Raw genomic sequence first — 17,080 nt, forward strand, 5'->3', positions numbered from 1 at the left:
TCCTGGCTTTGCCGTTAACCGGCTGCGGGACTGTAGACAAGCCATTTTATTTATCTGGGATTGGGTGGAGGGGTGCTCGTTTATAACATGAAGTGCCTTGACTTGATGATATAAGGGTTAGATTCTGATTCTGTGATTCTGATAAACGTACTGAGTCAAGGTACTCGTGAATAAGACTCCATGATTTCCTCTTCTCCACTGAGATTCTTGTCTATAGTTAAAGGAGTGGCTCTCTAATGATGGTGGAATTTACTAGTAACATCAGATTGCGAATCCCCTACACCCAAAAACTGGCCTTATTGCTCTCTGCAGTGCACACGTTCTAGACGACATTATCTGGCCCTTGTGAGAGAGTCAGGGTCCCTTCCCCACCAGTGTCTGACCCTGAGAGGGAGAGGAGAGGAGAGGAGAGCAGACAAGTTCCTGGGTCCTGAGCTGCCTTCCCTTCCCTGCTCCCTTCCCCGTGTCAGCTGTTCATAACTTTCTGTCTGCTTCCTCTGTCTCCATCCTCTTCCCTGTGGTGGCGTTGGGCTTATGTCAGTGTGGTTCCCTGATGGGCTGATGGCTCAGCCACCGCAGCCAGGGGAGGTGGGGGATGACTCATGCCCTGGGGTCAGTGAGTCAGACGCAGGGTGGGCTGGTCCAGGGTCTGTCCTAGGACGGAAAGCAGGTTCTAAGTACACAGAGGCCTCGCTCCTTTCAGAGGGGCACTGCCAGCAGAGAGAACCAATCTTTCTGTGAACTCATTCGGGAACTCTTCTTGCCAAAGAAAATGCCACCCCTTCTGAGCCTCAGAAGGCTGTGTTTGGGTAAGACTAAAACAACCTGTATGCCAACTGCCTGCTCCCTGGCATCTGGGAGGAAGAAGGAGAATAACAGCTTAGTTAGAGCCAAAGGAGAGAAGAATTTCCCATTCCGACTTCTCATGTCCTAGGGTTCAGCTCACAATGTTTCAGAGCTCAGAGTATTCTTTCTTCCTCTTCCCTGCTCAGGAACTGAGGAGCAAGTGCATTCATGCTGCCCTGGAGTTAAAATTGGGGACCTTGGGCAAGTTATTTAGCCAATCTTCACGCAGAAACCCAGTGGAAGCACCATTGCTTTGGGACTGGGACTGGCTGCGAGATCTAAAGTCAGTCTGTGCAGAAGGCTGACGTGTCGTGTCCCCCCACCCCCACCCCCCCACCGCATCTCACGTGGTTTAGGTGTCAGCTCCTGGCTGGTTTTGACAGGCACAGCTGGTTTTCCACAGCTTGAGGCACCTTCTCCCAATCTAGAGCCTTCTCTTCCCTATTAGGCATTTGGGGCCTTTCCCCTTCCTGGTGAGCCATCCTAACAGTGTGCTTCAGCGGGCAGTGAAAATAATGAACACGACGACTGTGTCCTAAGGATTACTAGACAGAATCGGTATTACTGAGGTTTCCTTTTGTTTCGGGCTCCCATATGGTCTGCTATTGATTCAGTTCTCATTTACAAATTTGATATTTTCTTCAACATGAATTTTTGCATTAATTTTTAAAAATTTTGCATTAAAATGTTATTTATTTAAAGTACGGAGCTCCTTGGCACTCCCTTAAATTTTGCACCTAAGGATTAAATCTTCAGCTCTAGCCCTGTGGGGAGGGATGAATTTGGGGGGCAGAGGGCCCCGCAGACTGTGCCTGCTTCCTTAAACCTGTGACCTTGCTAAGGGGAGCTTTTCTCTGACCCCACCAGAGGCCAGGATAAGTTCCTAGCCTGGCGCCACCCCATCCACTCTCGCACCCCCATTTCAATTGAACTCAGGGATGACTCTAGATCAGTGATTTTCAGCCAGTGTGCCATAAGGATTTTTAAAACATGCAAAAAACTGACTGTTTAGTCAGGGGCACTGAGCCCTTTTCCTTTAGATTGTCAAATAAAAAAATGACAACAGTCAACACAATAGCTGTGGAGTCTTGAACCATAAATATTAGTATATAGGTCATACAATAGAATATATCTTATTGGTCATGTCACATAATAAGGTTGCATCTGATTGGTTAATTCTTGGTGCCAGAAACTCTTATATACTCTTATAAGCACCTAGTTTTTTAAAAAGTCACTTTGGAGCAAATAGGGTAGGTAGGTAATTACTCTTATTATTTTTTTTTTTTTGTAAATCAATCAAAATTATGCCTACTTTTTTGGCAGATCGGCAAAATTATATTTTTTGGTGTGTCGCAAAGTTTTAGTAATTAGTTTATATGTGCCATGAGATGAAAAAGGTTGGGAATCGCTACTCAAAATCCTTGAAATCTTTTCAGTTCCGTTTAATTCCATAACTATTACTCAAGGGCAGTATCCTAAGTGCCAGACAGGCACCTGGTTAAGGCTGGGGGAGGAGGAAGATGGGCAGAGACAGAAAAAGTAGGAGGCACAGTGCGCCCGCCCTGGGGCACCTGGACCGGGCGCCCTTCCCAGTGGAGGGAGCTGAGGCGGGAAGGCTCCAGGGGGCGGCTCCAGGCGGCAGACTCTGTACCCTCAGGACTGACCTGGGCACCTGGGGAGGGCGGGGGGGACGTCAGGGATCCCAACCAGGTCTGACTTCCTCCCTGGGCGACCGGGCGCCCAGGTTCTGGACGCCGGCCAGGGAGGCGGCACCGCGCGGGTCCTCGGCGCTTCCTGCGCGCGGGGGACGCGGAGGAGGAGCGCGGAGGAGCATGCGGCGCGGGGACAGCGCACCGGCAGGGCTCGCAGGTGGCCACATGGAGGACGGCGGCGTGCTCAAGGAGGGCTTCCTCGTCAAGAGGGTGAGCGCCCGGAGCCTCTCCGGACCCGGACTTTGCCCAGGGCGGCTGGAGGGCGGGCCCCCGCGCACCTGAGCAGCGTCCCCAGCTCGGCTCCAGGGCGGATCGGGCTCCTGGGGCTCTGCGGGGCAGAGCTGTGTCCGCGGGGAGAGCCGGCGGACAGCTTTCTACGGAAAAAGGCAGGGGCACAGGCCAGGCCAGTCCCGATTAGCGTGGATGGGGTGCGGGTGGTGGCCACCGAAGCGGCTATCGTAATTACAGCAACTTATTAAAGTAGGTAGTATTTCAATCTGATGGATTGAAGCAACGTAAACACGCCCGTAGTTCACAGTGCCCATCCATGTAATTCCCGCCTATTCGCTCACAATAACCCGGGAGCAAGGAGGAGGCCTGTGCTTCTTAGGCGTGTACTGTGTGTGTGTGTGTTTGTGTGTGTGTGTGTAGGGGGTGGGGGATGACACTGTCTCCTTCAGTCCTCCCACAGGTGGGACCACATGATCCCCCTTCCCCAAGGGGAACACAAAACGCACAGAGGCAGGGTAACTGGCTCAGGATCTGGGTGCTAGTGCGTGATGCAGAGGATTGCACCCACTCAGGTCTACGCCAAACCCTTTCCCGCCCCCGCAGGGTGGGCATCGTTATCGCTCTATCACAGACGAGGAGACAAAATCCTCCACCCAGAACCCCAGGGCCAACCGCAGATAGGACTGGCCCCTCCATCCCCAGCGCTTCCCCAGCACCCCATGTGGCCTTTCCCACAGCAGGCAGGAGTCCAGACAAAAACGGGGCACAGGATCACGGTAGAAAATGATAAAGTCCTTCTAGCATTGGTGTTCATGCTCAGCATTTTTGCTAACATAGCAGCAGACCATAAAAGCTGGGGGTGAGTTTACAGCGTTGGGAGGGGCCGACAGAGAGGGGTGGCTGTGCTCTCCTTTCCATTGCCGCCTCGGGTGGCCAGATCGGCCCTGGAGTCTTCATGTCCGTAGGTGATGCAGCCTGTCATGTTACACCTTGTTTGATAGAGGAGGGTGGGTGTGTTGTTTGCTCAGAACTGTAAGTAGGAGTGCTAATGCCGGATCAAGGGTCAGATTGCATTCAAGCAGGTACAAAATTCCACTCCTGCTTCATGCCACTGCGATTAAAGCCGTAGGCTGGTGCCTTGTGGTTTGTGGAGGCAGATGCACCTCAGCTTCAGAAGTTTGAGGGAAGGTGTTGAGCTGGGCAGGGGGTGTTGGGAAACTGGGTCCTGGTAGGGGCCTGTGGAGGGCAGACTCCCTCAGAATGCCCCTTGTGGGTCTCCTCCCCGCTCCCCCGCCCCCCACATTCCCAGGGGTTAGCTTACCGGATTCCCCACCTGCAGCCAGGCAGAGTCAGGGGACCAGAGGGGAGGATGTGAGTTCTCTTCTGCACAGGCTGCCAGTCCTGCGTGTCCGGCTCACAGAGTCCAGGGTGCAGAGAAGCGAGGACAGTCCACAGGTCTGAACCCAAAAACACACAGTGGGGGCTTGGCTGAAATACATAAAGCTCATTCCAGCTGCAGGAGGGTTTGGGTTCAGAGGCGGGCAGGGCCTTAGCTGGAAGCCCAGAGCACAGAACAGTCATCACGCCGAGGGTGAAGCAGGGGCAGGCAGGGGCATGAAGGGCTTGGCTCCTAATTCTGCCCAGACAAGAAAGAAGCAGAACTCCAGGCAAACCCAGGCTGCTCACGAGGCCTGGCTTTGAAGGAGGGGTGGGGTGGGGGCAGGAAGCCAGGTTCAGCGTGGTAGGACCGCTTTTCCTTTCAGAAGAGGCGGGAGCACTTCAGACATTGCTGCCCCCTTCATTCCTTGAATGGCACGCTTAGAAAACGGCAAGGTTAACATGCTTCGGCCTAGAAATTTCATTAGTCGGGCTCTATCCCCAGGAAACACCGTAAAAGGCTTATGAACAAAGTGTTGCGTATGTAGTGAAAAACTGGAAACTACCTATATACCTCCTCCCCCAAAGTAGACAAATGATTAAGTAAATGATGTTTAAAATGTTCATAATATTATAACTTAAAGCGTAAAAATGCTAAAGGTATAAGTAAGGGGAAATGTACGTAGCAGAGAAAAGTCTAGAAGGAGTTCTGGAGGCTAGAAGTCTGAAATCAAGGGTTTCCTCCTGAAACTAGTAGGGGAGAATGTGTCCTTGCCTCTTCTGCTTCTGGCATTTGCAGGCTGTCAAGCAAACACCCAGATTTTTTTCCTTCCAATGTAGGGAGAAACCTGGTTCTTCCTCTCTTCTCTCTCTCTCTCTCTCTCTCTCTCTCTCTCTCTCTCTCTCTCTCTCTCTCCTGTGAGTCTCCTTTACTTTTGCACAGAACACTCCACAGCTGACATTTCTGGTCACCAAATGTTTTCCCCACCAAGCAATTCTCTGTGACACCTGCTGGGTATCCTACAATTTAACTCAATTCTGACACAGTCGACACAGAGATAGTGTCAGGTTCCACAGGCTGAGGGCTCATCCTACAAGACTGCCCGCCCCCCCCCCCACCCCCCCGCCCCACACACACACTTCAGCTGTAGTCACAGGCCTGGTGGGAAGTCCCAGTGTCCCGCTCCTTGGATTTGATTAATTTGCTAGAGTGGCTCCCAGAACTCAGGGAAACACTTACTTATGTTCACCAGCTTATTTTATTTATTTTTTAAAATATATTTTTATTCATTTCAGAGTGGCAGGGAGAGGGAGGGAGAGATAGAAACATCAGTGATGAGAGAGAATCATTGACTGGCTGCCTCCTGCACGCCCCCCACTGGGGATTGAGCCCACAACCTGGGCATGTGCCCTTGACCGGAATTGAACCCAGGACCCTCCAGTCCACAGGCCGACGCTCTATCCACTGAGCCAAACCGGCTAGGGCCAGCAGTTTATTAAAGTATATGCTAAAGGGTACGATAGCCAGATGGACGAGACGCACAGGGCAGGGTATGTGGGAAGGGGTGTGCACTTCTAAGCCCTCTCCGAGCACACCACTCTCCCAGTGCTCACCACCCAGCAGCTCTCCGAACCCGGCCTGTGGGGATTTTTATGGAGGCTTCATCTCATAGGCACGATTGATCATTAACTCCATCTCAGCCCCTTCCCTGTCTCAAGAGAATGGGTGTGCCGGGCTGGAAATTCCAAGCTGCTCCTCCTGGCTTGGTCTTTCCGGGGATCAGCCCCTATCCAGGAGCCATCAGGAGCCCACCCAGAGTTGCCTCACTAGAATAAAGACACTGACATCACCGGGGAAATTACAAGGGTTTCACGAGCTCTGTGCCAGGACGTGGGGCAGAGACCAATATATGTATTTTCTGTGACCTCACGCAGGCAATCCTCGGTGTCCGTTGGCTTGGAGGTGCAGCCCCCCAATCTCTGCCTCCATCGTCACATGACCATCTTCTCCCGTGTGCCTCTCAGTGCGTAAATCGTCCTCTTTCTATGAGGACACTGGTCCTATTAGCAGCACTGGGGCCACCCTAACCCCGTGTAACTTTATCTCAACCTGATTACATCTGCAAAGACCCTGTTGCCAGATGAGATCCCACCCAGAGGTACCAGCTGTTAAGACTTCAATGCCTTTTGCGGGGACATAATTCAACCCATAGCAAGTAGCATATCTGCTTCTTTGCGGTTGTAGGGTCTTGGGCAAGACCTTTCTGAGGCTCAGTTTCCTCATCATGACAGTTTGGAGTATAGGCTTTTTCAAAGGGTCCCTCCAGCTGTAACTTTCGGTCCGAGGGTCCCCATCCAGCTTATAGACTCCCTTCCTTCCCCTGAAGAAGCTTTAGGGGCTCATGGGTTAGCCGGCTTCTGGCCCCAGCCAGCCACTTGCAGACAAGGAACTGGAGACGGAAACTGCCCAGGTGGAGGGCCTTGTTCAGCTTATCCCACTGTGTTGTCAGCCTCTGACCTCCTTTGCCTGGGACTTTGGACCAGGCCCTTGGGCCCTCTGAGCACCAGGAGGCTTCTCTGTGGAGCAGCTGCTCTCATCTCGTCCTGTGGATCGTTGCCGCAGCTCTAGCTGAGCTGCCTGCGTGTGGCTGCTTCATCCCCGCACGGCCACAGCGCGGTCCCAGTCCCGTGACCTTTTTAACAGGAGGACTTACGCTTGTCGCTTGTCGTCCTTCCGCTTAGAAATCTTCGAAGACTCCCCTCGGCCTGCAATATAAAGATCAAATTCTGCAGCAAGGATCTGAAGCAGACTGGTCCCTCATCCCTTCCTCACAGCCGCTGAGGCCCCCCGCCCCCCCCCCTCCCCAGAATTATTTGGAGTTTTCCAGATTCGCAGCAGTTTTCTGCTCTCCCCTCCTGCCCTCCTAACCTGGCCCACTCCTCACAACCTTCAGCACTCAGCCCAGGATCCGCTCCTCCTCCACCTCGGAATGACCTCCCTCCTGGGGTTTGCATCACGCCCTACATTGATTATCTGTTATTGTGTAACAATTACCCCAAAGCTTAAGGTCTTAGACAACAAACCTTTATCACCCCACACAGTCTCTAAGGGTCAGGTAACCGGGACCAGCTCAGCTGCAAGGTTCTGGCTCAGAGACGCTCATGAGGTTGTAGCCAAAATGTTGCCCAAGGCTTGGCTGGCTGGAGGACCCCTGTCCAAGCTCACTCACATGGGTAGTGGCTGGAGTCTCGGTTTCTACTTCACTCTGCACAGGGGCTGCTCACAATGTGGCAGCAAACTTTTCCCAGAGTTTGGGGGGCGGGGGTGGAAGGTGGGGGGAGGCAGGGGAGAGAGAGAGAGAGAGAGCCCAAGTCTATAGCTACAGAGTCTTATAACCTGATGTCAGCAGTGACAAACCATCACTCTGCCATATTCTCTTGGTCACGCAGACCAACCCCTGAACCGTGTGGGAAGAGACTGCACAGGGTGTGAATACCCGGAGGTGGGGATCGTGGGGGGCATCAGTCATCTGTCCCGGAACTCACCACACTGAGTGGGGTCGTCATCCGTCTCCCCCACTGTCTTGGGTCAGATGTTCATCTTGGTGTCCCTGCTACCAGCACGGTGCTTGGTGCAGTAGCATTTAGTCACTGGTTGTTGAATGAAAAGATAAATGAATGAATGCTTTCCCTAATCATCTTGTCAGGATTTTTGTTTATTTGAATTTAAATTCATTCTCCATTATAAAAATAACACGTGCATATTATTTTTAAAAAAACTAGAAACATAAGGGTGGGAAATGAAAAATAAGTTTCCATTTTAAGTCCTCACACCCAGTCTCAGTGCCTAGAGAGGATGGGCACTAACATTTTGGGGGTATCCTTCCAGAACTTTTCTAAAATAACAGTAGAGTTGTTTTGGGTCTCATATGAAGTAATGCAAGTAAGAGTGCTTTGCTCATGACAGAGGCCATGGCTGTGCTGGGTCTGACCTGGGGGACCCCCCGCCCCCTGGTGGCCTCTCCTGCCATCTGTGAGGCTGGAATCCCTCCACGGCAGCCACACAGTATTGTTACAAATCAGAATATTTGCATGTTTTTACTCTGATAAGTTATGATCCTTTGATGGTCTCAATACATAAAACCTAACGTTTACTTAGCACAGGTCCCCGTACGTGGGATTATTGGGTCACAGAATCTGAACATTTTTGACAAAGACCACCAGCTGCTCTGAGTTTTCTACCTACACAGTAAATCCCTCTCACCGGCCTTTCTCCTCAGCCCTCTCTCCTTTGCCAGCAGTCAGTACTCTTAGCTGCTTATAACACACACCCTAGCGAGTTTGAACAGTGTGGGTTTCACGGAGAATAATAAATATTAAGGAACTCAGGAGTATTTGGGAGGGCCAGAGAACCTGGCTGGGATGCCATATAGCCAGGGATGCTGCAGCCAGACAAAAATGCTCAACAGCCCCCCTCCCCCCCGAGATGTTTCCAGTGGGTACCACGGCTGCCACTTGTGACGATAACCCTGGGGCTGGTGGCAGAACCGCATCTGTTCTTCCAGACGTCCTTGCCACAACTTCCTGTTTCCCATGTTTGGTTGCTGCCAAACAGGCTTCAATGCATGTGACTGGCAGCAACTTGGTCAGCTACCTGCTCCCTTTGTGCCAGGGATTCTGGGAAATGTAGCATGTTGTCCAGGAAGGAACAATATGTCCTTATTGGCTTGTTCTGCTCAACCTCTGCTGGTTACACTTTTCTCTGTAACATCTCCTGCCTCCTTTTTTCTTTCCCTGGTGATTTATTTAAAAAATACATATTTTATTGATTTCAGAGGGGAAGGAAGAGGGAGAGAGAGATAGAAACATCAACAATGAGAGAGAATCACTGATCAGCTGCCTCCTACACACCCCGCCACTGGGGGTCGAGCCCACAACCCAGGTATGTGCCCTTGACTGGAATCGAACCCAGGACCCTTCAGTCCGTAGGCTGATGCTCTATCCACTCTATCAAACCGGCCAGGGCTTTCCCTTGTGATTTAATTTGCTCGGGCCGCTGTAACAAAATACCACAGACAGGACGGCTTAGACAAGAGGGATTTACTTTCTCCCAGTTCTGGAGGCTAGAGTCCACGATCAAGGTGTCAGCAGGATTGGTTTCCTCCGAGGCCTCTCTCCTCGGCTTGCACGTGGCCACCTTCTTGCTGTGCGTCCACACGTTCTTTCCTCTGTGCACACGTCTCCCTGATGCGTCTCTGTGTGTCCAAATTTCCTCTTGCTCTGAGGACCCAAACAGGTTAGATTAGGGCCCACCCAAGGCCTTATTTTAACCTAATCACCTCTTTCAAGGCCTTATCTCCGAATAGTCACATTCTGAGGTAGTGGGGGTTAGGGCTTCAATGTATCTTTTTGGGGGGGAGACACATAATTCAGCTCATAACACCTGTGTTTTAAATTGAAGATTATTTCATCCTTGCCCCTTCTCTACCTCACATCAGCACCCATATCATCAACTTAGATCACCTTCTCTCACTGCACCAGCTATAATCTGTGTGCCAGCAATTTGCTGCCGACCCTACTGCAGGGCCGCCCCCCAGCATCATCGGGACAGGCCAGGGGCAGGGCAGTAGAGAACCCCAACTGCTGAGGAGTCGGAGACAAATCTTTTTTGTTTCTTTAAACATGTCTGCCATGTCAAGGAAAGCTGTTAGCTGTCATCTCACACATGGGCTCTAAGTGTGGGACAGAGTGGAGAGAGCAGAAGTGTCAAGTTCAACTTGAGGGCCTGAGTGTTCTCGTGTGAACAGCTTGATCAGCAGGCAGCGTGGGAACACTTGGACGCAGTAAGGAGCTCCTGTCAGGTGAACTCTGTTAGAAGTCTGATTTCGTTGCCACAGTCAATTCTGTTTGGGTGCAGGCCAGTGCTCCTGAGGTCAATACAGCTGTTGTCTCCCCAGCAGCACTCAGCACACACCGAGCATGGCACAGAGTCACAGCACGCAGGTGTGAGGGCGGCAGGGAACAGGCGCTCCGTGAGGAAATGAGAGAATAGGGAAATGGTCTCTGATTCAGGTGAAGTGCATCTCTTGGTTAGAATCTAGCCCGTATCGGGCTCTGCTCCGGAAAACATGCCAAGAAAGTAGATTCATGAGTGTGTTCTAAATCCATTCCTTTCTGATTCCTCAGCAGACATCCCCCCATCCTCTGGTCTGTTCTAGAAACAGGCTCTCTGCCTTCATTGGACTGTGCTATCCATGGACTCTATGGTCCTTCTGAGAGCTCCCAAACTACCCTGCCTTGTAGGCCTGGCGCGGCAGGTAAGACTTGGCCTCCTTAGCACTGCTAGACCATGTGTGGCTTCGGTTTTACAAATTGCCCACATCCTTTGACTAGCAATAGTCTTCCTAGGAATATATCCTAAGGGGGAAAAATCAGATGCAGATCAAAATTTATATGCAAGGATATTCATTGCAGAATTGTTTATAACAGTGAAAAACGAAACAACCTGTTACAAAGGCAGGAGCTTGACAAGTAAACGATGCATCCACCTAGTGGTCATTTAAAAATATGTTTTAGCCTGTCCGGTGTGGCTCAGTTGGTTGAGTGTCCTCTCCTGGTTCCCCAGTAGGGGGCGTGCAGGAAACAGCTGAAGGATGTTTCTCTCTCACTGATATTTCTCTCTCTCTCTCTCCTCCTTTCTTCTCTCTGAAATCAATAAAAATATATTTTAAAAATATTTTAGAGAAATTTAATGGTGTGAGATAATACTCAGCAAAGCTCAACAAAACAAAAACCTAGAAAATAAAAGTATATGCAATATAGTCCTGATTTAAAAAAACAACTAGAAAGTAAATACTAAAAGGAAAAAAGACTAGAAGGAAATACTGAATGTTAGCAATGTCTGTCTCTTGATAATACTTAGCAGTGTCTTTCAAGGTTTATAGCCAGAAAAAAAGGCCAAGTAGGAATGAGAAGGCCAATGCCTGGAGAATGGCTGGCTACCTGCACCATGGGACCCCTCTCCCTGGACACAGTGTTGTCCCCCAGCCAGCTCACCGCAGGGCTCTGCTCTCTGTCCTCAGGGTCACATTGTCCACAACTGGAAGGCGCGATGGTTCGTCCTTCGGCAGAACACGCTGCTGTACTACAAGCTCGAGGGGGGTCGGAAGGTGAACCCTCCCAAGGGCCAGATCCTCCTGGATGGCTGCACCATCACCTGCCCCTGCCTGGAGTATGAAAATCGACCTGTAAGTGAAGGCCGGCTTCCCAGTTCCTCCCTGCCCCGGACGCCCGCCCGCCCCCCCCCCCCTCCCGGGCCTCTGGTGAAGGGGGTGTGGGTCATGGGAAGAGCTGAATTATTGAAAAACCTGGTTCCAATCCTGGCCACACCACATGCTGGGCCTTGGGCAAGTAATGAACCTCTCTGAGCCTTAGCTCCTCATCTATAAAATGGGATAAAAAATGATGCCCATGTCCCGTGGATGCGATGGGGATCCTGTAAGCTGGGAGGCACTGAAAAATATGTGAGCCATCAAAGCAATATGATGGCTTTCGTCCCCAAGGGGTGCATGTTCCAAAAGCCAGGGGCAGCATCCACCCTACCATCAAAAAAGTGTCTGACTCAATCATTTCTCGAAGGCCCAGTATGTGCCAAGAAATTAGCTAGGCTTGGAGGAGTCGAGGAAGAAAATAGTAAGATCGCTTCTTCTCCAGTTAATAATCTTATTAGGAAAGCAAGTGGTTAGTTGAAACACATTCAGCGTTTCAAAGGGTGGTTCCAACATTACTAGCCGTAGAGAGCACTGTATCCGCAAAGGAGGGAGCCGGCGGGGTCAGGTGAGGAATGGCAATGGGGCGGGGGGGCAGGGGGGGGGGGAAGAATTAGAAGAGGAGAGAGGCAGACGTTCCAGGCAGGTGGACGTTCCAGTCTTGGGCAGAAGTGCGGGGAGAGGGAGGGATGGATGTGGAGATGAGGATGGCCAGTGTGGCCAAGGGAAAACGCTCCCTGAGGGAGCCGTGGGAGAATGGCGGGGGCCACGTGGAGGGAATGGGGAGCCACTGAAGGTTTTGAGTGAGCGAATGGACTGATGAAAACTGTTAGGAAGACTAACAGGAGGAAGGAAGCTCGGTTCCTAGTAAGATTGCTAGATCCATAAAGAAGGTACCTTACGTCTGAGTGCCGGTCCCGCTGGCTGTCTCTCCCCGCAGCTCCTCATTAAGCTGAAGACTCGCACATCCACAGAATACTTCCTGGAGGCCTGTTCTCGGGAGGACAGGGACGCCTGGGCCTTTGAGATCACAGGGGCGATTCACGCTGGGCAGCCGGGGAAGGTCCAGCAGCTCCACATACAGAGAAACTCCTTCAAGCTGACCCCTCACATCAGCCTGCAGTGAGTGCCGGGCCCCTGTCCGCGCTCTGCCTGCCTCTGCTGCGGCCTCTCCCTCTGTGTGCGATGGGGAGGAGGCTCTGTTGTTGCTAGTGGGCCTGGCTGCTTCCGCCAACGTGCTTCAGGGCCTTTGGCTGTCACTGCCCTGTTTGTATTATTTTCTCTGCCTGGGAATGGCCCTGCTCCTATGTAACCCTTTGGGGCCTCGGCTGCTTCAGCCCACCTCCAGTTTCAGCCAGGTGCTCAGGGCTACGGCACAGCTCCAGGAACCTCCACTCACCAATCCTGGCCATGTTCGCCCCCTGGTGGCAAGAATGATGTGTTCTGGAAGCAGTTGCATTCTTGCCCTGTAGTGTTCCTCATCTACTCATTCATTCATTCACTCAAGACATAGTTCTTGAGCGCCTACTGCACTAGATCCTCAGGAGATGCAAATGGGGATAAACAAGGCCCCGTCTCAAGGGCTTCCCAGCCCAAGTACATAATCAGCAAATGAGAAAAGACCTCCCATGGGTGGCAGGAATCATCCCACAGAACAGCAGGAAAGCAGGTCGGCAGTGGAGGCGAGAGTGTAAAGTGGGGGTGTATGAAAGGAGTTCCCATCATGGAAACTTGCAACAGCCCATTTACAGAAAAAACTCCTAACCCCCAAGCAGCAGAAGTCACAGCTCTTTAGTTTTACTACAAAAGCAATAGCTGTCTAGGATAGAAATATTAGAACATTTAGATGAGCATGAGAAAAAAAAGATCTAAAACCCTACCTACCTCTCACATCCTGCCCCCTCTTTCTCTGCGGTGCGTATCGCGCCGTTTGCCACTCGCTCACTACCCGTAGGCCCTTTCTCCTGTCAGTGTGATGAGGGGCCCCTGTCCTTGCCTTCCTCCCGTGTAGTGGCATCGTGGACAAGATGCACGACAGTGGGAGTGGAATCCGGCCAAGCCCCAACCTGGAGCAGGGAAGCACCTACAAAAAGACCTTCAATGGTGAGCCTTCCTTCTCGGGGGGGAAGTGGAAACCTGGGGCGTGGTGAGCTGGGATGTAGCTGTGCTTGACCAGTTTGTGTTGAGGCCAGAGCTGCCTGCTGGCCAACAGGCTGGCCTGAGATGGCCACGTGTGGGTGTGGCCACAGCTCCACGCAGCAAGGGTGGCCATTGGTCTGCTCTTGTGCAGAGCCCCAAGGCCGCCCAGGAGGTCCACGCCAGTGAGGACACAGCCAGGCCCCCACCCCAGGACGCCGGTCGGTAGGCTGTGGTCTGACTGGCGCTGCCCTTGCTCTGGTGCAGGCTCCTCCCTGGTGGACTGGCTCATCTCCAACAGCTTTGCAGCCAACCGTCTGGAGGCCGTGACCCTGGCCTCCATGCTCCTGGAGGAGAACTTCCTGAAGCCAGTCGGCGCCCGGAGCACGGGAGCCGTGCGCTCTGGGGACCTGGCCGAGCAGTTCCTGGATGACTCCACGGCCCTGTACACCTTCGTAAGTTATGGAGAGGGTTCCTCTTGCCACCAGGGCAGAGGGAAGGGGGCGGCCACAGAGTCGGGGCAAGGGGTCCACAGTCAGGGGTGAGGCCTCGGGTTGGGGGACAGCTTCACCCCCAGGTGGAATGGGTTTCTCTATGAGGCCTCGGGTTGGGGGACAGCTTCACCCCCAGGTGGAATGGGTTTCCCATGGTAGCCCCACAGCCTGTAACTGGGACTTTTTGTGACAGAATCCTTGTTTTCTTCCCACGAGGCTGAGAGCTACAAGACGAAGATCAGTCTCAGGGAAGACATTAATCTGAGCACCATGGAGTTGAGTGGCACGGTGATAAAGCAAGGCTATCTGGCCAAGCAGGTATGGCTGCCTCGGAGCGGGCATGGACAGTCTCAACCTCAGGGGAGGCGGGAATTTCCCAAAGGGTGGGAAGGGCTGAGGCTGCCGGAGGCACTAGTTATCAGCAGGATGAGCTAAAGCAGGGTCGAGCAGCTGCCACCGGGAGCAGGACAAGGGGACGCATGTGCCCACCCTCACTCCTCCCTCATCCCCCGACCCCCCCCCACACACACACCCTCTCCCAACCCTGCCCCCCCATGAGTCCCAGACACCGGGGTGTTCAGGGAAAAGGTACACACAGTAATGATGACAACATTAAAAAATGCCTCCTGGGTTGCTGGTTGCATCTGCTGCCTTCTGCTCTCCGAGGCTTTCTGGAGTCTCTGCCTTCTTTTGTGGGACTCTGCACGCCCCCTCGATACACTTTCCGGACAACCCACTTCAGTAGGTTGAAGATGGAATTTTACAGGGTCATCTCAGTGTCTGAAAACTGACCATGGCCACCACTCCTCGCCGAGTTTGGGAGGGCAGCCTGTCAAGCAGGAGACAGCATGTCACGGCATTTCTACCTGTGCCCGACAGAAAGGCTGTCCGGGAACAGAAGGACTGTGTGACGGCGCAGGCAGTGTCCGCGGGCCTCTGCACGGCCCCTGTGTTGGTGTGCACCTCGCACACGTGTGCACGTGCCTGTCTGCGCCTCGGACACGTGTGCTGCGCAGCACCATTCCTGTTGTTACCCAGAGCACCTGTGGCTGTCACCTGGTTCTTGCACACGAGGATCCCCATCTGCTCTCAGATTATTTACATTATGAAACTGCTCGACGGGAGGCCACCAGGAGGGCGTGGGAGGGACTCGGTGTTCAGACTGGAGGGGGTGATCTAGGGGGTGACGCCAAAGGGAGTCATACTCTCGTCTACATCTTTTCTTTTAATTTTTCTTATTTTTATTAATACCAGGGAGGAAAGGAGAGGGAGAGAGAGATAGAAACATGAATGATGAGAGAGAATCATTGATTGGCTGCCTCCTGCACGCCCCCCACTGGGAACCCAGCCCGCAACCCAGGCATATGCCCTTGACCGGAATCGAACCTGCGACCCTTCAGTCCGCAGGCCGATGCTCTAGCCACTGAGCCAAACCGGCTAGGGCTCGTCTATACCTTACACATTTAGATTTTAGCACCTAATTGATCTTCCTTACTTTTCTGCTGCAGAACGGTAAAGTGGTTTTTACTGTAAATGTGTGCGCATGTGTGCATGCAGCCGTAGGTTTGTTTGGGGAACAAGTTGACGCCTGACTTGGTGCCCTTGGGTTCAGCTTCGCTCGTGAGCTCTCAGTCCAGTTGGCACCTGCTGCCTCCCCTTGTGTCCTGAGGGGTGTCCGGGGAATGTCCCCCTTTCCTTCAGCGCTGACCCTTCCTCTTCGGCTCTGTCAACTCAACTACAGGGGACAGTGTTTTTGCTAAGTGTCCCTGAGCAGGGACCTCCATGACACATCACTGCCATCCTTGGACTCCGGCAGGCTCTTCTTAGAAAGTGGTCCCATGGAGCCAGCGGGCTTGGAGGTTTGGCATTCGATACAAGACGTTGGAGGGAGGGACTCAGAGCTGTCACCCAGCAGCCTTGGCCCTTTCTTGACCGCAGGGCCACAAGAGGAAGAACTGGAAGGTGCGGCGCTTTGTTCTGAGGAAGGAGCCGGCGTTCCTGCATTACTACGACCCTTCCAAAGTGAGTACCGTGCGCTCACTTGGTGCCCGGGTGAGACTTCCAGATTCTTCTCTCCCAAGCATCCCAGGCAGCTGGCTCCACATCCTTCCTTAACTCAGCATCCCTACCATAACTTCCGCCGCACTATGCCTTTCCTCCCACAGCCCAGCTACTCTTAAAAGGGAGGGTTGCTCTTTGATTTCATCACGTCATTGCCTGCTCCGTGGATCTTCATTATTTTGTGAGGAAAAGCATCTTTTAGTCTCTGCAAAGCTTGCCACGTGGCTGGGGAGGTGAGGGGCTGGCCGACGCCAACCTGGTGCTTCCCAGCTCTTCACCCCTTTCTCTCCACAGATCCCAGGGATTCTGTTCCCTCAACCTCTTGTCTCCACCAATGTTTTGCAAACTTTCTTTTACTATTTAATATTTAAGCCATAATTTACTAATTTTATTTTTTTCTAACTGATTGAAGAATTGCTATTCTGAGTTTCAGATAATACTATTATTGCATGCTGAGTTTATCTAATTTCAGTCAAAAGTGAAGAAAAATGGCTTTTCAGACGGCCTGTTCAACCTTGACTTTGGAAGATGTAGGAATTTCATTCATTTTTTGAAAGAGTGAAGCCGGGCAGTTCCTTCCTCACTGAGCTTGTCAGGATGTGAAGGAGCGTGAAGGGGGTCCTGGGGCCCTGACAGACCACAGCGGGAGCCGAGGGTCAGGGAGGGCTGTGGCCCTGCTGTAGCTGGTGAGAAACAGAGTCCAAACTTCCTCACCGGTGCTTGTAGGTTGGCTGCAAGAAGGCCAAGTTTGTTATACATGACTCTTGCCGACATCTTTGGCTGGCACAGCTGAGGGTGATTATAGGCGAGGGTGCAGCTCTTCCCTTTTGTCCATTCACAATTCCTAATAGGTCTCCTTCCCTCTGCAGGAAGAGAACCGGCCAGTGGGTGGGTTTTCCCTTCGTGGTTCACTCGTGTCTGCTCTGGAGGACAATGGCGTTCCCACCGGTAAGGT

General features: G+C 52.3%; 1 protein-coding gene and 1 long non-coding RNA gene across 4 annotated transcripts in view; one reads left to right on the forward strand and one right to left on the reverse strand.

Annotated features, from left to right (window-relative positions):
* Positions 1–2,583: 2,583 nt before the first annotated feature.
* PLEK2 (pleckstrin 2) overlaps positions 2,584–17,080 on the forward strand; it is a 30,781-nt gene continuing 16,284 nt past the window's right edge. The window contains exons 1-9 of one of the 3 annotated variants that reach the window (XM_070417999.1): positions 2,719–2,768; positions 10,356–10,483; positions 11,249–11,413; positions 12,375–12,556; positions 13,446–13,537; positions 13,838–14,025; positions 14,281–14,382; positions 16,003–16,086; positions 16,995–17,073. In XM_070417999.1, the coding sequence (XP_070274100.1) occupies positions 10,421–10,483; positions 11,249–11,413; positions 12,375–12,556; positions 13,446–13,537; positions 13,838–14,025; positions 14,281–14,382; positions 16,003–16,086; positions 16,995–17,073 (955 nt within the window). In that variant the 5' untranslated portion in view covers positions 2,719–2,768; positions 10,356–10,420. Of the gene's footprint in view, positions 2,769–10,355; positions 10,484–11,248; positions 11,414–12,374; positions 12,557–13,445; positions 13,538–13,837; positions 14,026–14,280; positions 14,383–16,002; positions 16,087–16,994; positions 17,074–17,080 lie in introns of all 3 variants that reach the window. The other 2 variants (XM_070418008.1, XM_070418016.1) reach the window with 2 other exon arrangements.
* Positions 3,679–7,142, reverse strand: LOC139002367 (uncharacterized). The gene is made up of 4 exons (XR_011470155.1): positions 7,096–7,142; positions 6,881–6,932; positions 4,111–4,246; positions 3,679–4,025 (listed from the first exon to the last, which is right to left on the reverse strand). It is a non-coding gene; the product is annotated as an uncharacterized lncRNA (long non-coding RNA).

Source organism: Myotis yumanensis, unplaced genomic scaffold, assembly GCF_028538775.1.
Source record: "Myotis yumanensis isolate MYYU_CA2020_CCGP unplaced genomic scaffold, mMyoYum1.0.hap1 SCAF_1, whole genome shotgun sequence".
NCBI classification, from domain to species: Eukaryota; Metazoa; Chordata; class Mammalia; order Chiroptera; family Vespertilionidae; genus Myotis; species Myotis yumanensis.